Consider the following 18323-nt stretch of genomic DNA (forward strand, 5'->3'; position numbering starts at 1 on the left):
TGAAACTTTACGCGACGAAATGTTATTTATCGAAAAAGAAACAATGATCGAGCCAACCAGAATCATGTGACTAATCCACTAAAATAAAACTCTTCAGCTAAATAATCTATCTAATTAATCAATTAAAAATGTGGTTCTTCAAAAGTACTTGGCAAAGCAAAATTAAAATTGCTAATAGTTCCTGCAAATATTGATCCAAGAAATAGTAATTTTGATAATGTCTACTTATTGGCAGTTGATACAAACCATAGTCTATTACCACATAAAATCCATCAATAATAACCAGCATATCACAATTTTTTAAAACGAGCAGTATTCTGTAAATTTTACACTCTATAAGTAGATAATCTGCTATTTCTTAGAAGAAAAACTTTATTACGGGTGCTAAATTTTCAAATGCAGCGTCCAATTTAAAAAAAAAAAGCGTGATGTGTTGGATAAACATGGCCATAGATGTTTTTAAAATTATCGTGCCTTATCAAAGATACTAGTTTTTGGATTGAATTTGAATATTAATTGCCTTTGTTATGTTATAAAAGAGACAAAATAAGATTTTTCATATTATATTTGGATTTTCGATATGAAATTCAAAGAAGATTTTATTTTTGAAAAACGTAAAGATCTTTTCTTGAATCGAAACTGTACAATGTTTGGAAAAATCTTGTTTTGTGATTAGATGGCGTTGATAAGTATTACCTCGTCAATCAGTTAGTAATTACTGTTTGTTAGAATTAAAAAGTTGTTAATTGTTTTGTGAGAAATAAAAAAGTAGGAATGCTAGAAATCTCTATATTTAAAAAAAGATTTATAATAAATTATACTATGTTCAAATTTCCTTAGGACCTTATATTTATATGCATCAATTTTATTTTATTACAAATGTACATGTTTTAACATTGTTACTAAATAAAACTTTTAAAAATTTTCACTTTATATTCATTTTAAATTAAAATCTTATCAAGAGTACTAATACCGGGTAAAACATGGTGAATCAAAATTGTGGAATGAATAAAAACAAGGAATTATCTAGCAGTTAAACTTCGAAAAAATATTTTCAGTGAATAAATTTGCATTGTCTATTGCTGTTTTTCGAAAATTCATTGCTAGATATTTCAATTTTTCTGTTTACTTTGGTTTCTCATTTCACCCCATTTTACGGTAAGGATATGTACCATTACCAATAATCCTATTGCCAGGAATACTCGACGTTGAAGTCATAATTACAGTTGTAGCTTCGTTTGGCTCCCCTCAGCTATCAATAACATTATTGCCTGAATAAACTATTCAATTAAATAAGAGATAAAAAATCCGGTAAATTGATGTTAATTTAAATCCGCTCAAAGATAATTAAATAAAACAAAGTATTTAATTTTAATATACTGGAAAAACTCAAAATGAAGAAATTCCAAACAGTATAAAAGAAAACTTTGTACAACAACTTGGACAGAGTGTACGCTTGCTGAAGTTGCTATACGAAGGCTGCTGGCATGTAAAAAAAGAAAAACTTGACAGACTCAAAACAGCTAAGCCGGATGTTATGGAATTCTTTTCGAATCATAATGCCGTTAATACGCTTCGATGGACACCCCGACGAAGTCGATATCGATCAGGACAAAAAATCACCACGCACACACGCACACACATACTTATTTTCCAAATTAGTGTTAATATGCCTTGTTCTGACTATGAAATGTAAAGATATATTCATGTCTACATTTTAGTTTGTGTATAGAGGTTGTGTGATGGTACAATTTCTGTATGCGAGGGTGTGGGAGAGTGTACAACTAGAAGTTTCTAAAAAAATTATCAATCAATTTTATTTGTATTGCAATATATCGTTATTTTCAATGTAAGTATTCCTGCCTATAATTAATTTAGTGTTTGTTTTGAATTTAGAAGTTGCTTAGCAACAGTATTCACATTCTTTTATACAAGGTGGTTACCCTTTTTTATCATTCTAATATTTCAAATAAAGTTATTCTAAGTGGTTCTTTTTACCAATAAAATAATTTTACTGTTTGAAATTTAAAAAAAACTATGTCGTTTCGAGATTTACGAAGTAAGTTATTAATAACAAAAAAATGAAATGAAAGTTTTTGGTAAAGAAACCTAATTTTATATTCTTGAAAGATTTCACAGAACTACTACGAACATTAGGATGTCAAATACAAGTATCGTTAGAAAGTTTTCGTAATCCGAATTTCCCGTTAATGAGTGAATTGTTAGTATGGTTGTCCAAACGATTAGATCCAGATGCTGAAATACCAGAAGGTCCATACAATACAGAACAGGACCGTGTGTTGTTAATACGCACTGCAGCTCAGTTTTTGGTAAGCAATGCAAATATTTTTTTTTTTTTAAATACCACATAATTTTCAAAAAAATATTTTTATTTTTATTATTAATCTATTATTTAAAAATGTAGATATGTGCACTAAATTGGTTTTTATTACTAATATTATTTTCAACGCGCAAGTACAAATAGTTTTTTAAAATATTGTAGGCAATGAAAGCGAATTTGAAATTAAATACACGACGTCTTTATGGTGCCGATGGGCATGCAGTACGAGAATTGTTAAAAATAGCTACATTGTTATACGATGCATTAAATGCAACTGATCAAAATAACAAAGATGAAGAAAATTCGATTGAAAAACTCTATGATATTAACGATAAGGTAAATTTTTACCCTCATTTTGACTTTTTTCGTTTTATTTTACCTAGCGTTTCAAAGGGCACATAACTCGGGGTTAAGAAAGACTTCCAATACTATAATTAATAAATATTTAAAATCTGTAACTAAAAAAAAATTATTTATTGTATGTAAATTTTCAAAACTATAAGGTTTTGAGAGCTTGTTCCCGAAATTATTATAGATAGAACATCTGTGAAAAGCTTCAAGTAATTGCCATATTGATTTTAATTTCATACCAACATCAATCCCTAAAATTTAGAGGTTTATAACTGAAATTGAGGACGGAATTTTTTTTTTACATACAAAATTATCAACCCCAAACAAATTTAGATAAAAATTTTGCTCCCTACGACCCCGAAAAACCATCTTTGGGAAAAATGTTGTCGGGAATTTTAATTCAAGTAACAAATAATTTGTAGAGTTTCTCAGACAAAAATCTCCTCGAATTGCAAGTTTCAACGACGTTTAAAAGCTTGTTAATTAAATTATGAGAGATTTAAAGTTTTTTGCTTTAAGGTTAATGAATTGAAAGTGACAAGGCAATTAGCATCTGAAATTACGTCAAATGGAGCAATATTGCACGAACTGCTTGGCAAAGAAGTAGATTTACAGGTATGTTTAGGCTATTTTAAACAGTGAATCTCGGATTACGCAAAATAAATTAAAATTAATCATTTTCTATCTGTTTAAAGGCTCAACGACATATAAGTGTTGCAAGACAATTAGAAATTACAACCATTGAAGAGGGTATCGAAAGTGCTATGAATGCGTTAAAAAAAGAAGCAGAACGTATAAAAAAATTAACTGATAATATCTCAGCAACTGAATCCAGTTTAGATCAAAAAATTGAAAGAAAACGAAATGAATTAGAACGTAATCGAAATCGTTTACAAACCTTGCAAAAAGTACGACCAGCATTTTTGGATGAATATTCAGCACTTGAAAAAGAATTACAAAATTTATATAATGATTATGTGTCCAAATATCGAACAATGGTCTATTTAGAAAGTTTGGTGGCAGAACAAGAACGAGCTGAAGCAATACGTGCTGAAACGCAACAAGAAGCTGCACAAAAATTGGCAGAACAAATGCGATTGGAGGAGGATATAGAAGAATTAAATGAATTGGCAGAAGAAGATATGATTCCTGTTTCACCAACTACCGTGACTGCAACATTAAATGCTCCAGAAGAAGAAAGGCTTAGAGTAAAAACTGGAGGTAAACATATTAAATTTTTATATTTTATTTGCTAAATGAAAAAACAATTTACAGATACCAGATTAAACATATAAAATGTTCGCTTAAGCAAGTACAAGACGGTACGGCAGTGGTAGACGGTTCTGTTGTTCAGTACTTACTTATTCAATCAAATATAAAACTTCAATCGAAATTCTTAAAAAAGCAAAATTAGAAATAATAACCCTTGCCTACTTATGGTTCAAAAGGCACTAAAATCCCTAGCATTTTCTGAGAAACATTTTAATGAAATATAACTCCTTCAAATCACCCTTAGAGGGTAAGATATAAGTAGTTTGTAATGAAAGATGCCGAAATTTTTCCGATTATAATTAAATTCCGTTAATAAATATAAATATAAATTAAATTCCGTAATTCCGTTAAATAATTCAGGTAGCTAACAAATAGATTATGTTCGTAGCTAGACTATTACTTATACGGAGTTGGTATCCAGAAACGCCGTACATATATGCTGGTGCAGGGATGCGACACCAAAAGGTGTGAGGTTCAATTCTCCCCTGTACTCACTCTGTACCGCGCAATACTGACGCCATGGTGATTAAACTTATTTTCACTTATATAGCATCTTTTTCGTCATGATTCTTGGTGGGTCATTTCACATGAAAAATTTCTCCTTGAATGAATTTACAATTTCTCGTGAATGGAAGATAATAGTACCTAATCTTGGTTTTCCGCCAAACTTTGCGTAGATAATATCATTAATATATGCTGAAAAGACTGCTCATCACGCGTTTTTCTGTAAAACTAATATTTACATAAATATTTGCAGAAATATTTGCGATAATTGATTCTATGAATTTGGATTGTTAACAAAAATAATTCGGCAAATGTTTGGTATTGATACAGTACCCCTTGTACAGAAAGCGAGTGTTCATCTGGGAAGTTGAAGATGTAGACCGTTCGCGGTTTATTATCCGAGCCTTCCAAACATGGTCTTCCCTATTGTGGACACTCCTAGATTTTCCTTTCATAAAATTATTAGAAGTCTCAGTATTGTAATCAACCAACGATATAAATATGATGTAGTTTTGCAATTTATTGGGAATTTATACGGCTTATCGAAATTGCATGACATAAGCTATTGTAAATTTTATCAAAAATTTATATTTATATTTACAATAGAAAATTAAAAATATACCTATTCTTATCATTATCATATTTAACTAGCACTTATATAAAAATATATTTTAGACTAGTGCCAAGCCTAGTATTTGATTGTTATTTCATATCTGTTGGAAATGTGCCCAGTTGTTGTTAAGATCGAGGCCAAAAACGTTTTTCTCTACGAAAACTTGTATCCTCCCCCAAAACCAATGTTTTTTTTTTTTTCGAAGTTGGTTTACTTTTGACTCAAAACTGACCAAAGTTATTATTGCACTTTTTTATCATCAAAAAATAGGAAAAGAAAACTATTTTTGTATTTCAATCGTATATTTTGTACGTCAGGGTACATCAATGTACATAAGCGTATATTCATGGTTGTCTACATTTATCTCAGCAGACCTAGTTTAGTAGGCCAACACTGATGTACGCTCATGTACGTAGATTTAGTATAGTACATCTGTTAATATAAATGTAGACCAACACTGATATACGCTTATATGCATACATTGATGTACTCTGATATGCACAGATGACCTGCTGTACATCAGTTGTGATGCAAGTAGATTAACATAGACGAACAAGTATACTTCTAACAAGATATAACTAGATCTATAATGATCTCACTTTTCCCATTTTGATCAAAAGAAATCATCGGAGATATCCTGATGTATAATCCAGAATTCAATTTTTTTTTCAAATTCTTGTAAGTATAAAAAAATTAACTGTGCAGGTTATATGATGATACTGTATCGGTGCGATAGGGAAGTGGATGTGCGCCAGCGCGGTTTTTTTGTAATACAATATAGACCTATGTGTTGTTTTACAAAAGAAAGTTGCAGCAATTTAAATACAGATTATATATGATGTGAATATTCAAAAAAATTTTGGTTTTCTGTCAAGCGATTTTTGGTCAAAGCACCTCTATACAGGTAAATTAACAATGACAGAAAAAAATCTCCTCGGCTTGCATCACTATGTATCCCTGTCTTCGGCCTCTGACCTAATACCACCTTAACAACAGCTTCTTCTGATTGCACTCGGCCCTAGACCTAAGTGTAACGTCTAGTATAAATAAAATTGTTTGTTTACAGTTAGACCTCGGCCGGGTACACGAACTACAAGCCGATTATATGGGGCAATGCATGCTGATTCTGGTAATTCAGATTCTAGTTTAACAAGTACCGATTCAGATTCAGAAGACATCCTATTGAATGATGATGACTTGGATAATTTAGGATACAATCCAAATACCAGAAAAGACGTAATGGATGTAATGTCGGTAGTAGACAATGAATTAAATATTATTGATCGTGATGAAGATGCAAGTGCAGCGACTCAAATACCACCAAGGCGACGACCATCAGCACGAATTGGAAGTAGTCATCCAAAGCGAGAAATGAATGACGATGACGATGATTTTTAAATAATTTCAAAAAATCAGTCCCGATTGAAACTAGTGTTGTAACTGCGCGGTAGAGTCGAGTATCAAAAGGATTTTAAGTTTAACTCGACCATCTTAGTCAAAAAAGCGATCAACCTCGGAATCTAATGGGATAAGCTGAATTTTTGTACAAACGTTTATTTTGATAGTAAAAATGCTGTCTCAAAAGTCACATATGGTTACGTGTACGCGTCCTTAGATATTTAAGGTCAAAAGTCGCGAAAACCTTTGCCTTCAATCGTGTTAACGTTTATTATAAAAGTTGTAAAAGATAAAACTCTTGACAAATTTTGTGTGAAATCATTTTTTATACTTTTGATCGTTTTTGAAATAGAGGGCGCAGAAGATGGAGCGCTTATCTATACGTACCTTAGTACAGGGTCAATATTTATAAATATAAGATATTAAATTATTATTTAAGTGGTTTTTAATGGATAATTAATTAATTACTCATTAAATACTACTTAAATAATTATTTAATACCATTAATTTATAAATATTGACGCTGCACTAAGGTATGTATAGCTGAGCGCTCCATGTTCTGCGCTCTATATTTCAAAAACAGTTCGACGTATAAAAAAAGGTTTCAAACAAAATTTGTAGAGAGTTTTAACTTTTATGATAAAAGTAAGTACGATTGAAGGCAAAGAAAACGAGATATTATCAACTACAAAAATTTTTTGTGATCTTTGACCTTGAATATCTAAGGACGCGAATACGTGCCCATATATGTGACTTTCGAGACAACGTTTGTACTATCAAAATAAATTTTTGTACAAAAATTCAGCTTTTTCAGTTAGATTCCGAGGTGAAACCCTAGGATGATTAGAATATTGAAATGTAGTGACGAAATTCAAAAAAATTACGAATCCTAGGAGCCCAAAATTTCTTACTACTGTTAAAATTTCTTTTTACTGTCATTCTGCCTCTATATAAGAACGCTGACCAATTAATGAAAAAAAAACAATTTTTTAATTATCATATGAAATAAGGCATTAATAAAACCCATTTGAAAATGTTCAATATAATGTAATCAATATAATTCATATTCATAAATATATTGTGCCTTTCTTTATTGTGCGTTAAGTTTTTTTTACGTTCACCAGTATTTCCCATATATGAAATTTTAATATTTAACAATACCACTTGAGGTTCCTCATTCGAAAAGCTGATATAGATCCGGCAAAATCCGAGCATGAAAATTTTTTACAGGATTCCACTGAAAACATGCTCTTGAACATAAAAGTGCCGGTGAATAACCTGGTAGAATATTATTTAAACTATTTTTTTTTTAAACAAACAGGTAATACTGACCGAATTGCTTCGAAATTGGATTCAAAATTAAAAAAAACATTTTTCATCTAGTTTTCGAGTAAAAAATTCGTAAAATTTGAAAAAACCCGATTTTTACGATTTTAAGGGAAAACGCTACCCACTGGCGCGATCCGAGAGTAGATAAAATTGTGCATTCATGTAGAGAGCGGCTATTTTTCTTCTACATTTTTTCTTTGTGTTCTGTGGACTTGGCATGTATTTTGCGTGTAATTTTTTACTTGAAATTCCATTCATTTAGTTAAAATTTCATTTTTGTTTATGAACAAAACACTTATTTTCCTGGTCAGAAATTTCAAGGTTATTATAAAAGTATTAAAATTTTTTACATAAATGATTTACCTAAACAATGAAGATTATTTCACTAAATATCTAAGCATATAATTGTTTATAACGGATTAAAGGATTGATAGTATTGACAAAATTATTTGTAATTTTTATAATAATTTATATAAAAAATGTATAATGTATATAAAGAAAACAATTACAATTTAAATTCCTTCTTAAAAATTCCTATTAAATTATAATATTTAATTAATCTTTTGGATCCTACTTTGAAGCAGTAATCCAATTAATTATCACTAATAATTTAGTCATTAAATAATTTAAAAAAATTTCAAATAATGAGTTGTTATGCTAAAATAACTGTTTATAATTTAAAAGAAAGAAAAACTCATCATGCCGCCGCTGTGTAACGTACTTTTTGTTATTGAATCTTATTATATCACTTATATTCCATTATATTACGGCAGGGCAGAATTCAATGATAGACTACATATTTAGCAATTTTGCTTTACATTTTGGCTACCTGTACTTTTTCTTTTTATTTTGGTTACCTGCCATAGGTGCTTTCTCTCTAAGAGAAACCAGCCTAGTAGTACCATTGATAAATTTGTTAAATGTAAGTTAGGTATTATAAATCGAACCAGTAACCAGTAAGTAAACTGTGTACTTAAAAACGTAATTCGCTTTTCAAGTATCGTCCATGCAATGTAACCAGGATATAGATTGTAAATAATCACATGCCTCTGTAAGTAAGCTTTAATTTTTAGAGTTCAAAAAAGTATCTGCGGAAAATTTATTATTATCAGCTCTTCTTCTAAATGATTATTCAAAATGGAATATTATAATCATAATTGCCTATATTATTGATAAATTCATTTTAAAATTGATTTCCTATAACTTCCATTGTGCAATTTAAATCGATAATGATAATACAGGTTTTAGAAATTTCAAATTTTCCACTTTCCTCGAAGAAAGTGATCTCCATTTCTATTTACATGTATAAAGTTGGTAGGCCATAGAAGATAGTAGGATCGTTTATTTATGGCGGATATCCACCAATGACGTAGTCCCCTGTCGCATCATATAGGTTTTCCACATAATGTCGGCATAGTATCGACAGCTCTAGTTAATTCTACTATTTTATCTATATTAATATCTAGATTAGAATAATCGACTTAGCTAGCGAATCTTTCATTGTCGCATGCAGACTTTTTATACATTTGTTTGTCTCTAAAAATAGAGTAGCGTACACTGGCTTTAACGAAGATTCATGCCACTGAAAAAACTTGTAAAGTATTAGTTAATCAATTGAGAAATTCCTGAAAAAACTTTTAGAAATATATTCATATAGCTTTAGTAATAATAAAAGTTATTAGCATTGAGATTTAGTTCTATTATTTATCTTTCTGTAATAATAATAAAAAAAATATTGCAAAACGTAATATTATCAAATTATCGATTATTTACCCTAGAAACTAATCAAAATAACAAAAATTGATATAATTGTAGGTACAGATAAGATGCTTATTGGAAAAAAAATTTCATTAACACAATTCATTTTCGCAACCAATAATGTTTTTACAAACATTTTACCCTTTTGTTTTCACCTTTTTCAATTGAGCTGTAGTTTTTGAACTTTTAGTTTATTTCAAACTTTTTACTTTTTTGTAGGCCTGTCGCTGTCAGGTGTTAGTTTTATAATGTTATTATGAAATATTTACTACACAGAAGTAATTTGACACAAAAGTAATTTATTTTATAAGAATTTATCCCTGCTTACCACCTTATTAATGAGTACTACCTTTATTCTGGCCTATGGCAATACCACGTGGTCTACCCAACACCAAATAGTATTCCTAAAGACTGAAATGAATTCCTTATATATCAACAACAAGCGTTACCTTAGGAGAATTCTCATCTTGGAATTTTCAGCGAATATCATCGATATACATAGTTATATACGGTGCTAAAATCAGAAATAACCGCTTAGTATGGTAGAATAAAGTGCGAGCTAAATAATAGGAGAGAGTGCTGTACTCGTGGTTTCACATGAATGTCGTAAGTTTAAAAAAGTCAACAAATTTTCGCCGAAAATTTCTATCGTGTGTTCATAAAAGGAATAATAAGTGATATTGGGTTTAACTGTTTACAATAGAATATAAATCTTTTTAAGATACGCCCTTTGATCAGAACAGGACAGAATTATTTCTGAGTACTTTAAAAATTATCGGGCATCACGTTCGCAGCAAACATCAACGTCAATAAGTCGCGGCTGAGACTAAATTTAGAGAAATTTCGAAGAACTGAAATTAAATTAGAAAATTTTGATAATTTCCAAATTATCTTTTTTAATCAATTATACGGAAATACTCATATTTTTAAGTAAGATTACAATTCATAAATATATACTAAGTAAATAAATATAGGTGTTCTATTAATCAATATTTTGAAGATGAATAACTTTGTTTTTAATGACGTAGAAATTGTTTTGAATCATATTACCTAATATTTCGTTTCTAATAAACAAATAATTTGTGTTATCTTCATGATCTAATGTTAAACTTTGTAAAGTATCTGTTATTTATTTTGATAAACTGCGTGTTTGAATTTTTAATATTTTCAATCCAATAACCAAGATGGTATAGTGGGAAAAGTGTTTCCAACGCTTCCCTCATAATAGACTTATCTCTCTAAAACCTTTTAAAATTGAGGTAAAAATTTATAAAAAACAATAATTGGGCTTGTAATCTAATCGGAAACAAATCATAAATTTTTGGGGTGAGGGAGGTGGTAATTTTTTGTCTAAAAATATCCTAAATTCCAGAGTAATTTGACATAAACACATATCTCCACCCTATGTACGCTCATGACCAGGAAACAGATTATAATGTATTATAAGGGTATATAAAGGCTTTATATGCGAACCAATACATCGCCAACTCTCAAAAACTGTGTAGGGCCATCCCTTACAGAAATGACCTAGAAAGATTTCTTGGGATAATTAATGAATAAGTCTAATTAATAAAAAATATTATACCGTAGAGATATTATCAAGCATCAAAAAGGTTACATTGGTTGAGAATTGGGTTTTTAGAATACAATTGTGAAAAAAGTGAAATTTTCAAAATTTAAAAACCTACTTTATTTATTTCCTCATAACGCGTTCACCAAAATGAACCGATTTTGAATAGTATCACCTCCGTTTTAGTTGTTTCGGATATGGAAACAGAAAATCTCACTTTAAATCTAGCTAAAACACTCTCCATCAAAATAACCGTTCATACAAAACAAAAAAAAAATCCGTTTAGGAGCTACGATGCCACAGACAGACACACTAACACAGCGGTTAAAATCATGACTCCTCCTTTTTTGGTTGGGCGGGTAAAAATGCATTTTTGTTACATTAATATTGTTCTGTTTTATGTGTTCTTAATAATACTTAATATCGAGTATACGATATTATCTACTTGGCCCTTTGAGTTGACTTTTAGAGGTGACTTTTGACAAATCTATCCAGCTTTGAAATTGTGACAAATCTAACTAGCGTTTAGAAAAAAACATTTCGAGCAAAAAAATCTTCTTGCACATAATTCAAGTTCAGAATTACTTTAAGTATAAAAGTAAGTATATTCCTAGCCTCAACTTTACCTATAAAACATCATCTTTATACGGTTTTAGAAATGAAAAAAAATTAATAAAACATAATATCCTTAATCCTGACTAATCGATTTTGGTCATTACGAGTTAAATAAACACACGATTCATGGGCGGAACACACTATGTAAATATCAACCCGCTAATATATTTGTTTTTGAGTTACCCTGTCTGTAGACGAATAAGCCAACATACAGAAATGGGTTAATAATTTTATGAATACTTAAATCAAAGTTTTGTTTTACCATCTATAGTTCTAAACATTGGGTATTCAAAATGGTCTCAAACTGGAATTAGGGTCATTATAAATTTTAACATAACTCATCATTGTATCGAATTTTGAGCTTTGTAATATTATAAAAGAGCTATTTATATAATTAGTTGCAAAATGAACGATTTTTTTTGCACTATGTGTAAAGTTTAGTTTCCAACACATCGAGTGCAAAATCCCGTTGTTTTGCATCGTGTTTATATAGGTACGCAAGATTTTTCGTAACCGAATTACAAAAAAGTGATTTTTTATAAAAATTTGTTAACGCTTTAAAAAAACATTTAAGTTTGAGTTAGGGCCTTTTAAATTGTGACAGCAGAATAAAGGAATGTGTTATCGTGACTAAAATATTAGGTGTGTTTTTGTTTTCACAACCAATGAAATAAATAAATAGAAATAATTGTTTTTCCAAATAAAATTAAATTTTAAGGACTTCCAAAACATATATCTAAGTATGACTAATTCTTATCATTTTTTATGTAAAATTTTAGCCAATAATTAATTAAAAAATATCTCCCCCCTAATCATATGTAGCTTATCTTATCATTAAGTTTAGCTTTTCTTAAAGTATAAAAAGAAAAACATATCAATCAACAATTAGTATTACCTTAATCAAATTTAATTTTTATTTTTTCAAAATGAGATTGTTACTAGTATTGACTATTCTAACAGTTTATTGTGAGCTCAGCGTTGGACTAGCACTTCCTTCAATTCCTTGGTCAAGATACGGTGAGCCATTATATTTAACACCATTAATAAATGAAAATATTACAGAAGCAAAAGAATTAGCTGAAGTCAATTTAAAAGCATCGCATGCAAAGAAAGTTGAAAGCTATGCAGGATTATTTACAGTTAATAAAAAATACAATTCCACATTATTTCATTGGTATTTTGTGGCCGAAGAGAAGCCAAGAACTGCTCCAGTATTATTATGGTTAAATGGTGGTCCTGGAACATCATCGCTTTTAGGATTATTCGAAGAACATGGACCATTCATAGTTAACGAGGATATTGAATTAGAGTCAAGGGAATATTATTGGACAAAAAATCACCATGTGATTTATATAGATAGTCCAGTTGGTACTGGTTTCAGTTACACTGATTGTGAAGAAGGATATTCAAAAAATACCGATGATGTTTCTAAAAATTTACACGAAGCATTAGAGCAATTTTTTAAATTGTGGCCAAATTTGAAAAAGAATGACTTTTATTTAACTGGTGAATCGTATGGTGGAAAATATTTACCAAATTTAGCTCACTTAATTATTAAAAAACGTAAATTTAAAAATTTTAAGGGAGTAGCAATTGGTAACGGATTCACCGATCCAGTGATGCAAGTAAAAGGAGCTGGTGAATATTTATATCAACAAGGGTTTGTGGATGCTGCAACCAGAGATTTGTTTAATGAAAAGGAACAAAAATGTTCAGAAATCGTTGAAATAATTAATCAAAATCAACTTCACTTATTGAAAAAAGGTGAAAACCCCCTACAACCATGTCGGGATATAATGGACCCATTTTCAAATAACACTTTGTTCGCAAACGCTACTGGTTATGGTTATGTTTATAATATCTTACAATCTCGACCACCAGTTGCAGAAGATTCTCGACTAGAAGCATACCTTGATAAAGCTTCTGTTCGTAAATCTATTCATGTTGGAAATTTACCAAGACATTTTGAACAATTGAATGTTCAACAACATTTAGGAGTAAGTATTTTGGAATCAGAGAAAAAACATGTGGAAGAATTATTGGCAAAGAATTACAAAGTATTAATTTACAATGGACAATTGGACATTATTTTCCCGTATGTTATAACTGTTAATTATTTGAAAACATTGGACTTTGAATATATGGATGAATATAATAAAGCACCGCGTTTAATTTGGAAAGTGGATGACGATGTGGCGGGATATATTAAAAGTGCTGGACCTTTAACAGAGGTGATGGTTATTGGTGCTGGACATATGGTTCCAACGGAACAACCAAAACGTGCATGGGATTTAATTACTAAATTTACGAGAGATAAATTACCAAAATAAATAAAATATGCATGTAATTTAATTGTAAAATCGAATCTCACAAAGTATGAGATAAATTTATTTTTAATTATTTAGAATTTATTTTATTTAGAATAAAGGTTTCTTTTTTATTTAATTACCTAATTGTTTTAATTCACTCAAATCCCTAATTTGAAATTGGTAGTGCTGGAGCTACGTTACCTAAGTGAATTTCCTCTTAAGAGTGAATTAATAAATTAAGATGAATATTCTAGAGAAATTAAAGAATGGAATATTTCATTTTTAATTTTTCAAGAATTTTTATTTCGAAAACTAAGCGAAACTTTCGAAATCTTTTGATAAAAACTGATCAAAAAATACAAATATATTTTTTATTTTGAAAAATTTGGCGAATCTTGTTCTTTGCATCTCAGGAATTTTCAAGTTTCAAGTTTCAGGAATTTTCAAGTTTAAAAGTTTCCACGACAAAAATTGTTTTCCTATAAAATTTTCAAAAATAGTACATTACTATTTAACTAGGGAGCAAAAGTAAAGAATGAACTTTTTTTTCACCTTTTTAATCTTACAGTTTTTAGCCTTAAAAGTCAGGCACCGATTGTCAGTCACCAAAGTGAGGCTCTTGAAAAGTCAGGCACCAAATTGAGTCCTGGGGTGAAAAAATTTCTAACTAAAAATGTTTTTTTTACGAAAAAGAACAATAATCTTTTACAAAAAAATTTTAGAGCCATTTAAACAGCAAAGTTTTTTTCTTACCAAAAATCTAAATTTGTACACTATGGAGGCATAAAGTGGTAATTGTTTAAAAATTGCTAGTATGTTTAAAAATAATAACGTTTAGTCCTTTTTAAAAAATAAAGTGTTGCTATTTTGAAAACCAAAAGAAATGTTTAAAGTTTGTACCAAGTATTGTTTCTAAAATATGGATACTGCTAAACATATCGAATCTATTTGGTAGCATAGAAGGCAGATAAGAAATTCTGTAAGATTGTTCCTCATTCTAGAAAACTTTCTTCTGCGAGAGCGCAAATGATTCGGATAAGGTATGAATATTCAAAACTCAAAGTATATTTTCTTAGCACTATTCAAAGTCGTATACAGATTTTAAACGAGCCAGCTCAAATTGCAGAGGCTGTGAAAGTGAGCAAAGCATTAAAAACCACAAAAATTCTAGAAATTTCAAAATAAACAGCGGCTAGAAATTTAATATCCTAATAAGATACATTCTTGAAAATAACTAAACCTCCATATTGATTTTTTTAAGCATTTAGCTAATAAAAATTAGCTTTTTTAAGTAATTTCGAATAATAGATCTATCTATATTCATCATAATTTCATACTAACCCCATCCAATAGTAGGATAAAGTAGTTAAAAAGGGATTGAGGAAAATATAGATTAAACAAAATTTTGGTTACAAATTATTTCCACCAGAAAAAAACCTAAAATTTCTTCGAAAAGTTTATTGTTCAATAATTGTTTTGTTTGTATAAAAAGCAACAAAAAATTACAAGTAAAACAAACAGTTAACTGAGTTAATTGTTGAAATACCATGCATAGACAGTATTGATTGACGGACAACCGAAAATGGACTAATTAGGTGATTTTATGAACACCTATACCAAAATTTCGTGCGTAGCATCAATATTTTTAAGCGTTACAAACTTGGGACTAAATTAAGTATACCATGCATATTACATATATGCATGGTATAATAATTGTTTTCGTAAATATTTACAATTTATACATAAAAATTGTATTTTTGTTGTTGATAAATTTTAAGTAAATATTTAGAAAATAATTTCAAAAATATTTGTTTAATGTTATGAAAATCAAATTAATAAAAATTAATTAATTAGCAATTAAAAGTAATCTTACCTATATTAGGAATTTAAATAGGATTATAATTATTAAAATATTACCTTCTTAAGATATAAAAACAAAAATAGAGCAATTATGACAAAAATTTTTATCAGATTAGTTAAAAATCTATGTTTTTATTATTCTAGTTGATTATTCTTATGGAAAACAATAATTTTATGTTTTACGACGAAATCATAATTTTTATGACACCACAGCATCTATAGCAGGCGTGGGCGAGTTATTTTAAGTCAAAGCCACCATTGTTATAAGTTTATTGCGTGCCATATAGTTAATTGTGTGTCTCTTTATGCAAATCCTCATTGCTCATGGAGGAGGAAGCGAAACAGGTATACGACTCTTCTACCTATCTCAGTTTCTCTAATAGTAATGAGATAGGTAAACAAATGTTGTCTCCCATGTATTGCTGTAAATGTTGTACTCGTATTATTGATTGACACTGGGTATCAATGTTTTACTCGTATGTTAGATACAGAAGTCTGAGTGGCTTTTCTAATCCACGTTTGTCCATGGATGATCTATAGCAGGCGTGGGCGAGTTATTTTAAGTCAACGCCACCATTGTTATAAGTTTATTGCGTGCCATAAAGTTTATTGTTTGTCTCTTTATGCAAGTTCGCATTGCTCATAGAGGAGGAAGCGAGACAGGTATACGACTCTTCTACCTATCTCAGTTTCTCTAATAGTAATGAGATCGGTAGAAAAAAATGTTGTCTCTCTGTCTTACTCGTATTATTAGTTGACACTGGTTTATCACTGTCTTACCCGTATGTTAGATACAGAAGTCTGCGTGGCTTTTCTAAGCCACGTTTGCCCATGGATGATCTATAGCAGGCGTGGGCGAGTTATTTTAAGTCAAAGCCACCATTGTTATAAGTTTATTGCGTGCCATAAAGTTTATCGTGTGTCTCTTTATGCAAGTCCGCATTGCTCATAGAGGAGCAAGCGAGACGACTCTTCTATCTATCTCAGTTTTTCTAATAGTAATGAGATTGGTAGAAAAAAAATGTTGTCTCTCATGTATTGCTGTAAATGTTGTACTCGTATTATTGGTTGACACTGGGTATCACTGTTTTACTCGTATGTTAGATACAGAAGTCTGGGTGGCTACTCTAGCCCACGTTTGCCCATGGATGATCTATAGCATTTGAGTTTTTTATGAGGTCCAATTTAATTAAAGATAGAAGAATATATTTTTTTGTACGTAATTTAGTATTATTAAGTATTATTAGTACCATTATAATTAGTAATTATTATATATTATCAAAGTTAATTAATTCTTTAGCTTGCCATTGTTTGGCAGATAAAATGTAATTAGTAACTAAAAATTTTTTTGCATTTTTGGCGACGTTTGAATCAAAAATTTCATAAGCCACCGCTGATCTCTGCCTTCGAGACAAGAAGGTAATAAAAGAGAACCGCTGATATGAACACACGTTCTTATCAGTATAAATTTCTTTCTAAATGCAATTACGAACAAAATGAGACGTTAAAGATAAAAATCAGATCATTATAAAAAAAATTAATTTTTTGACCCTGACTTTTCATTCGTTTCTTGCCTTATTAAAACTGAGATTTTGCAGTTTATTCAACTCAAGTTTTGCCCTAATTTGAACCCTCACGGGTAAAAAATGACGGGGAAAAAAATATTTCAAACAAAAGTTAATTTTTTTATAAGGAACACTTTTCACATTTAAACTTTTGTTCTCTCTCAAACGGTTCATAAATTGTTCCTACGGACCCCAGACACAATTAACTCAGCTTGATATTTATTTTCCATATAAGAAATGGACTAAATAAGTGATTTTATGAACACCTATACCAAAATTTTGTTCGTATCATCAATATTTCTAAGCTTAAAAATTTGGGGATAAAACTAGTTGGTATACAGGGTAAAATGATTTTTCTTAAACATTTTTTTTTCTTAGACAGAAAGTAGAAAATAAGTATATCCATGACTTTTTTATAACAGGTTAGTCTGTTGTTATTCATTTTTGACTAACAAGTTGCCTAAATAATGTAATTATGATTTTATAGGTAAAATAAATTGCTTATCAATGCAACAAAACTTTGTGATTTGTATTTTAAGTGATGGCAATAGCACTAATAACAGAAGTGATTAATCCATTCTAAACTTCAATTTAAAAAAAAATGAAACTATTGAATTTCCAATAAATCAATTACTTTGCTCAAATGTACACTTCTGAAAGTGAAGTTTAGTAATTTTGAGTGTTTCTATATTCCTTGAGTCGAAGAATTTTCTGGCTATCAAATTGAATAGGTACGTCAACTTGCCTTAATTAAAGTTCTGTTTTAATATTTCAGAAATAAGATATACTTGTCATATTTAGAGAAATTTAATGTTTACCTACAGGCAATGTATTATAT

At 29.7% G+C, this 18323-nt stretch overlaps 2 protein-coding genes across 2 annotated transcripts; both read left to right on the top strand.

Annotated features, from left to right (window-relative positions):
- The first annotated feature begins 1919 nt into the window (after positions 1 to 1919).
- LOC123296679 (clusterin-associated protein 1) lies at positions 1920 to 6597 on the top strand. Its single transcript, XM_044878259.1, has 6 exons — positions 1920 to 2059; positions 2131 to 2330; positions 2504 to 2677; positions 3212 to 3307; positions 3388 to 3913; positions 6148 to 6597. The coding sequence occupies exons 1-6, from the start codon at positions 2038 to 2040 to the stop codon at positions 6477 to 6479; spliced, it is 1350 nt and encodes a 449-aa protein (XP_044734194.1). The 5' UTR covers positions 1920 to 2037; the 3' UTR covers positions 6480 to 6597.
- A 6050-nt stretch (positions 6598 to 12647) lies between these two features.
- Positions 12648 to 14089, top strand: LOC123296675 (venom serine carboxypeptidase-like). Its single transcript, XM_044878254.1, has one exon. The coding sequence runs from the start codon at positions 12678 to 12680 to the stop codon at positions 14079 to 14081; it is 1404 nt and encodes a 467-aa protein (XP_044734189.1). The 5' UTR covers positions 12648 to 12677; the 3' UTR covers positions 14082 to 14089.
- Positions 14090 to 18323: the final 4234 nt, after the last annotated feature.

Source organism: Chrysoperla carnea, chromosome 3 (assembly GCF_905475395.1).
Source record: "Chrysoperla carnea chromosome 3, inChrCarn1.1, whole genome shotgun sequence".
NCBI classification, from domain to species: Eukaryota; Metazoa; Arthropoda; class Insecta; order Neuroptera; family Chrysopidae; genus Chrysoperla; species Chrysoperla carnea.

What these genes read in the sequence shown, in the direction of transcription:
- LOC123296675 (XM_044878254.1), top strand. Translation starts at nt 12,678, where the DNA reads ATGAGATTGTTACTAGTATTGACTATTCTAACAGTTTATTGTGAGCTC.
- LOC123296679 (XM_044878259.1), top strand. Translation starts at nt 2,038, where the DNA reads ATGTCGTTTCGAGATTTACGAA. An exon ending in GTCGTTTCGAGATTTACGAA is followed by an intron (nt 2,060 to 2,130) that starts GTAAGTTATTAA and finishes TATTCTTGAAAG; the next exon opens with ATTTCACAGAACTACTACGA. An exon ending in GCACTGCAGCTCAGTTTTTG is followed by an intron (nt 2,331 to 2,503) that starts GTAAGCAATGCA and finishes AAAATATTGTAG; the next exon opens with GCAATGAAAGCGAATTTGAA.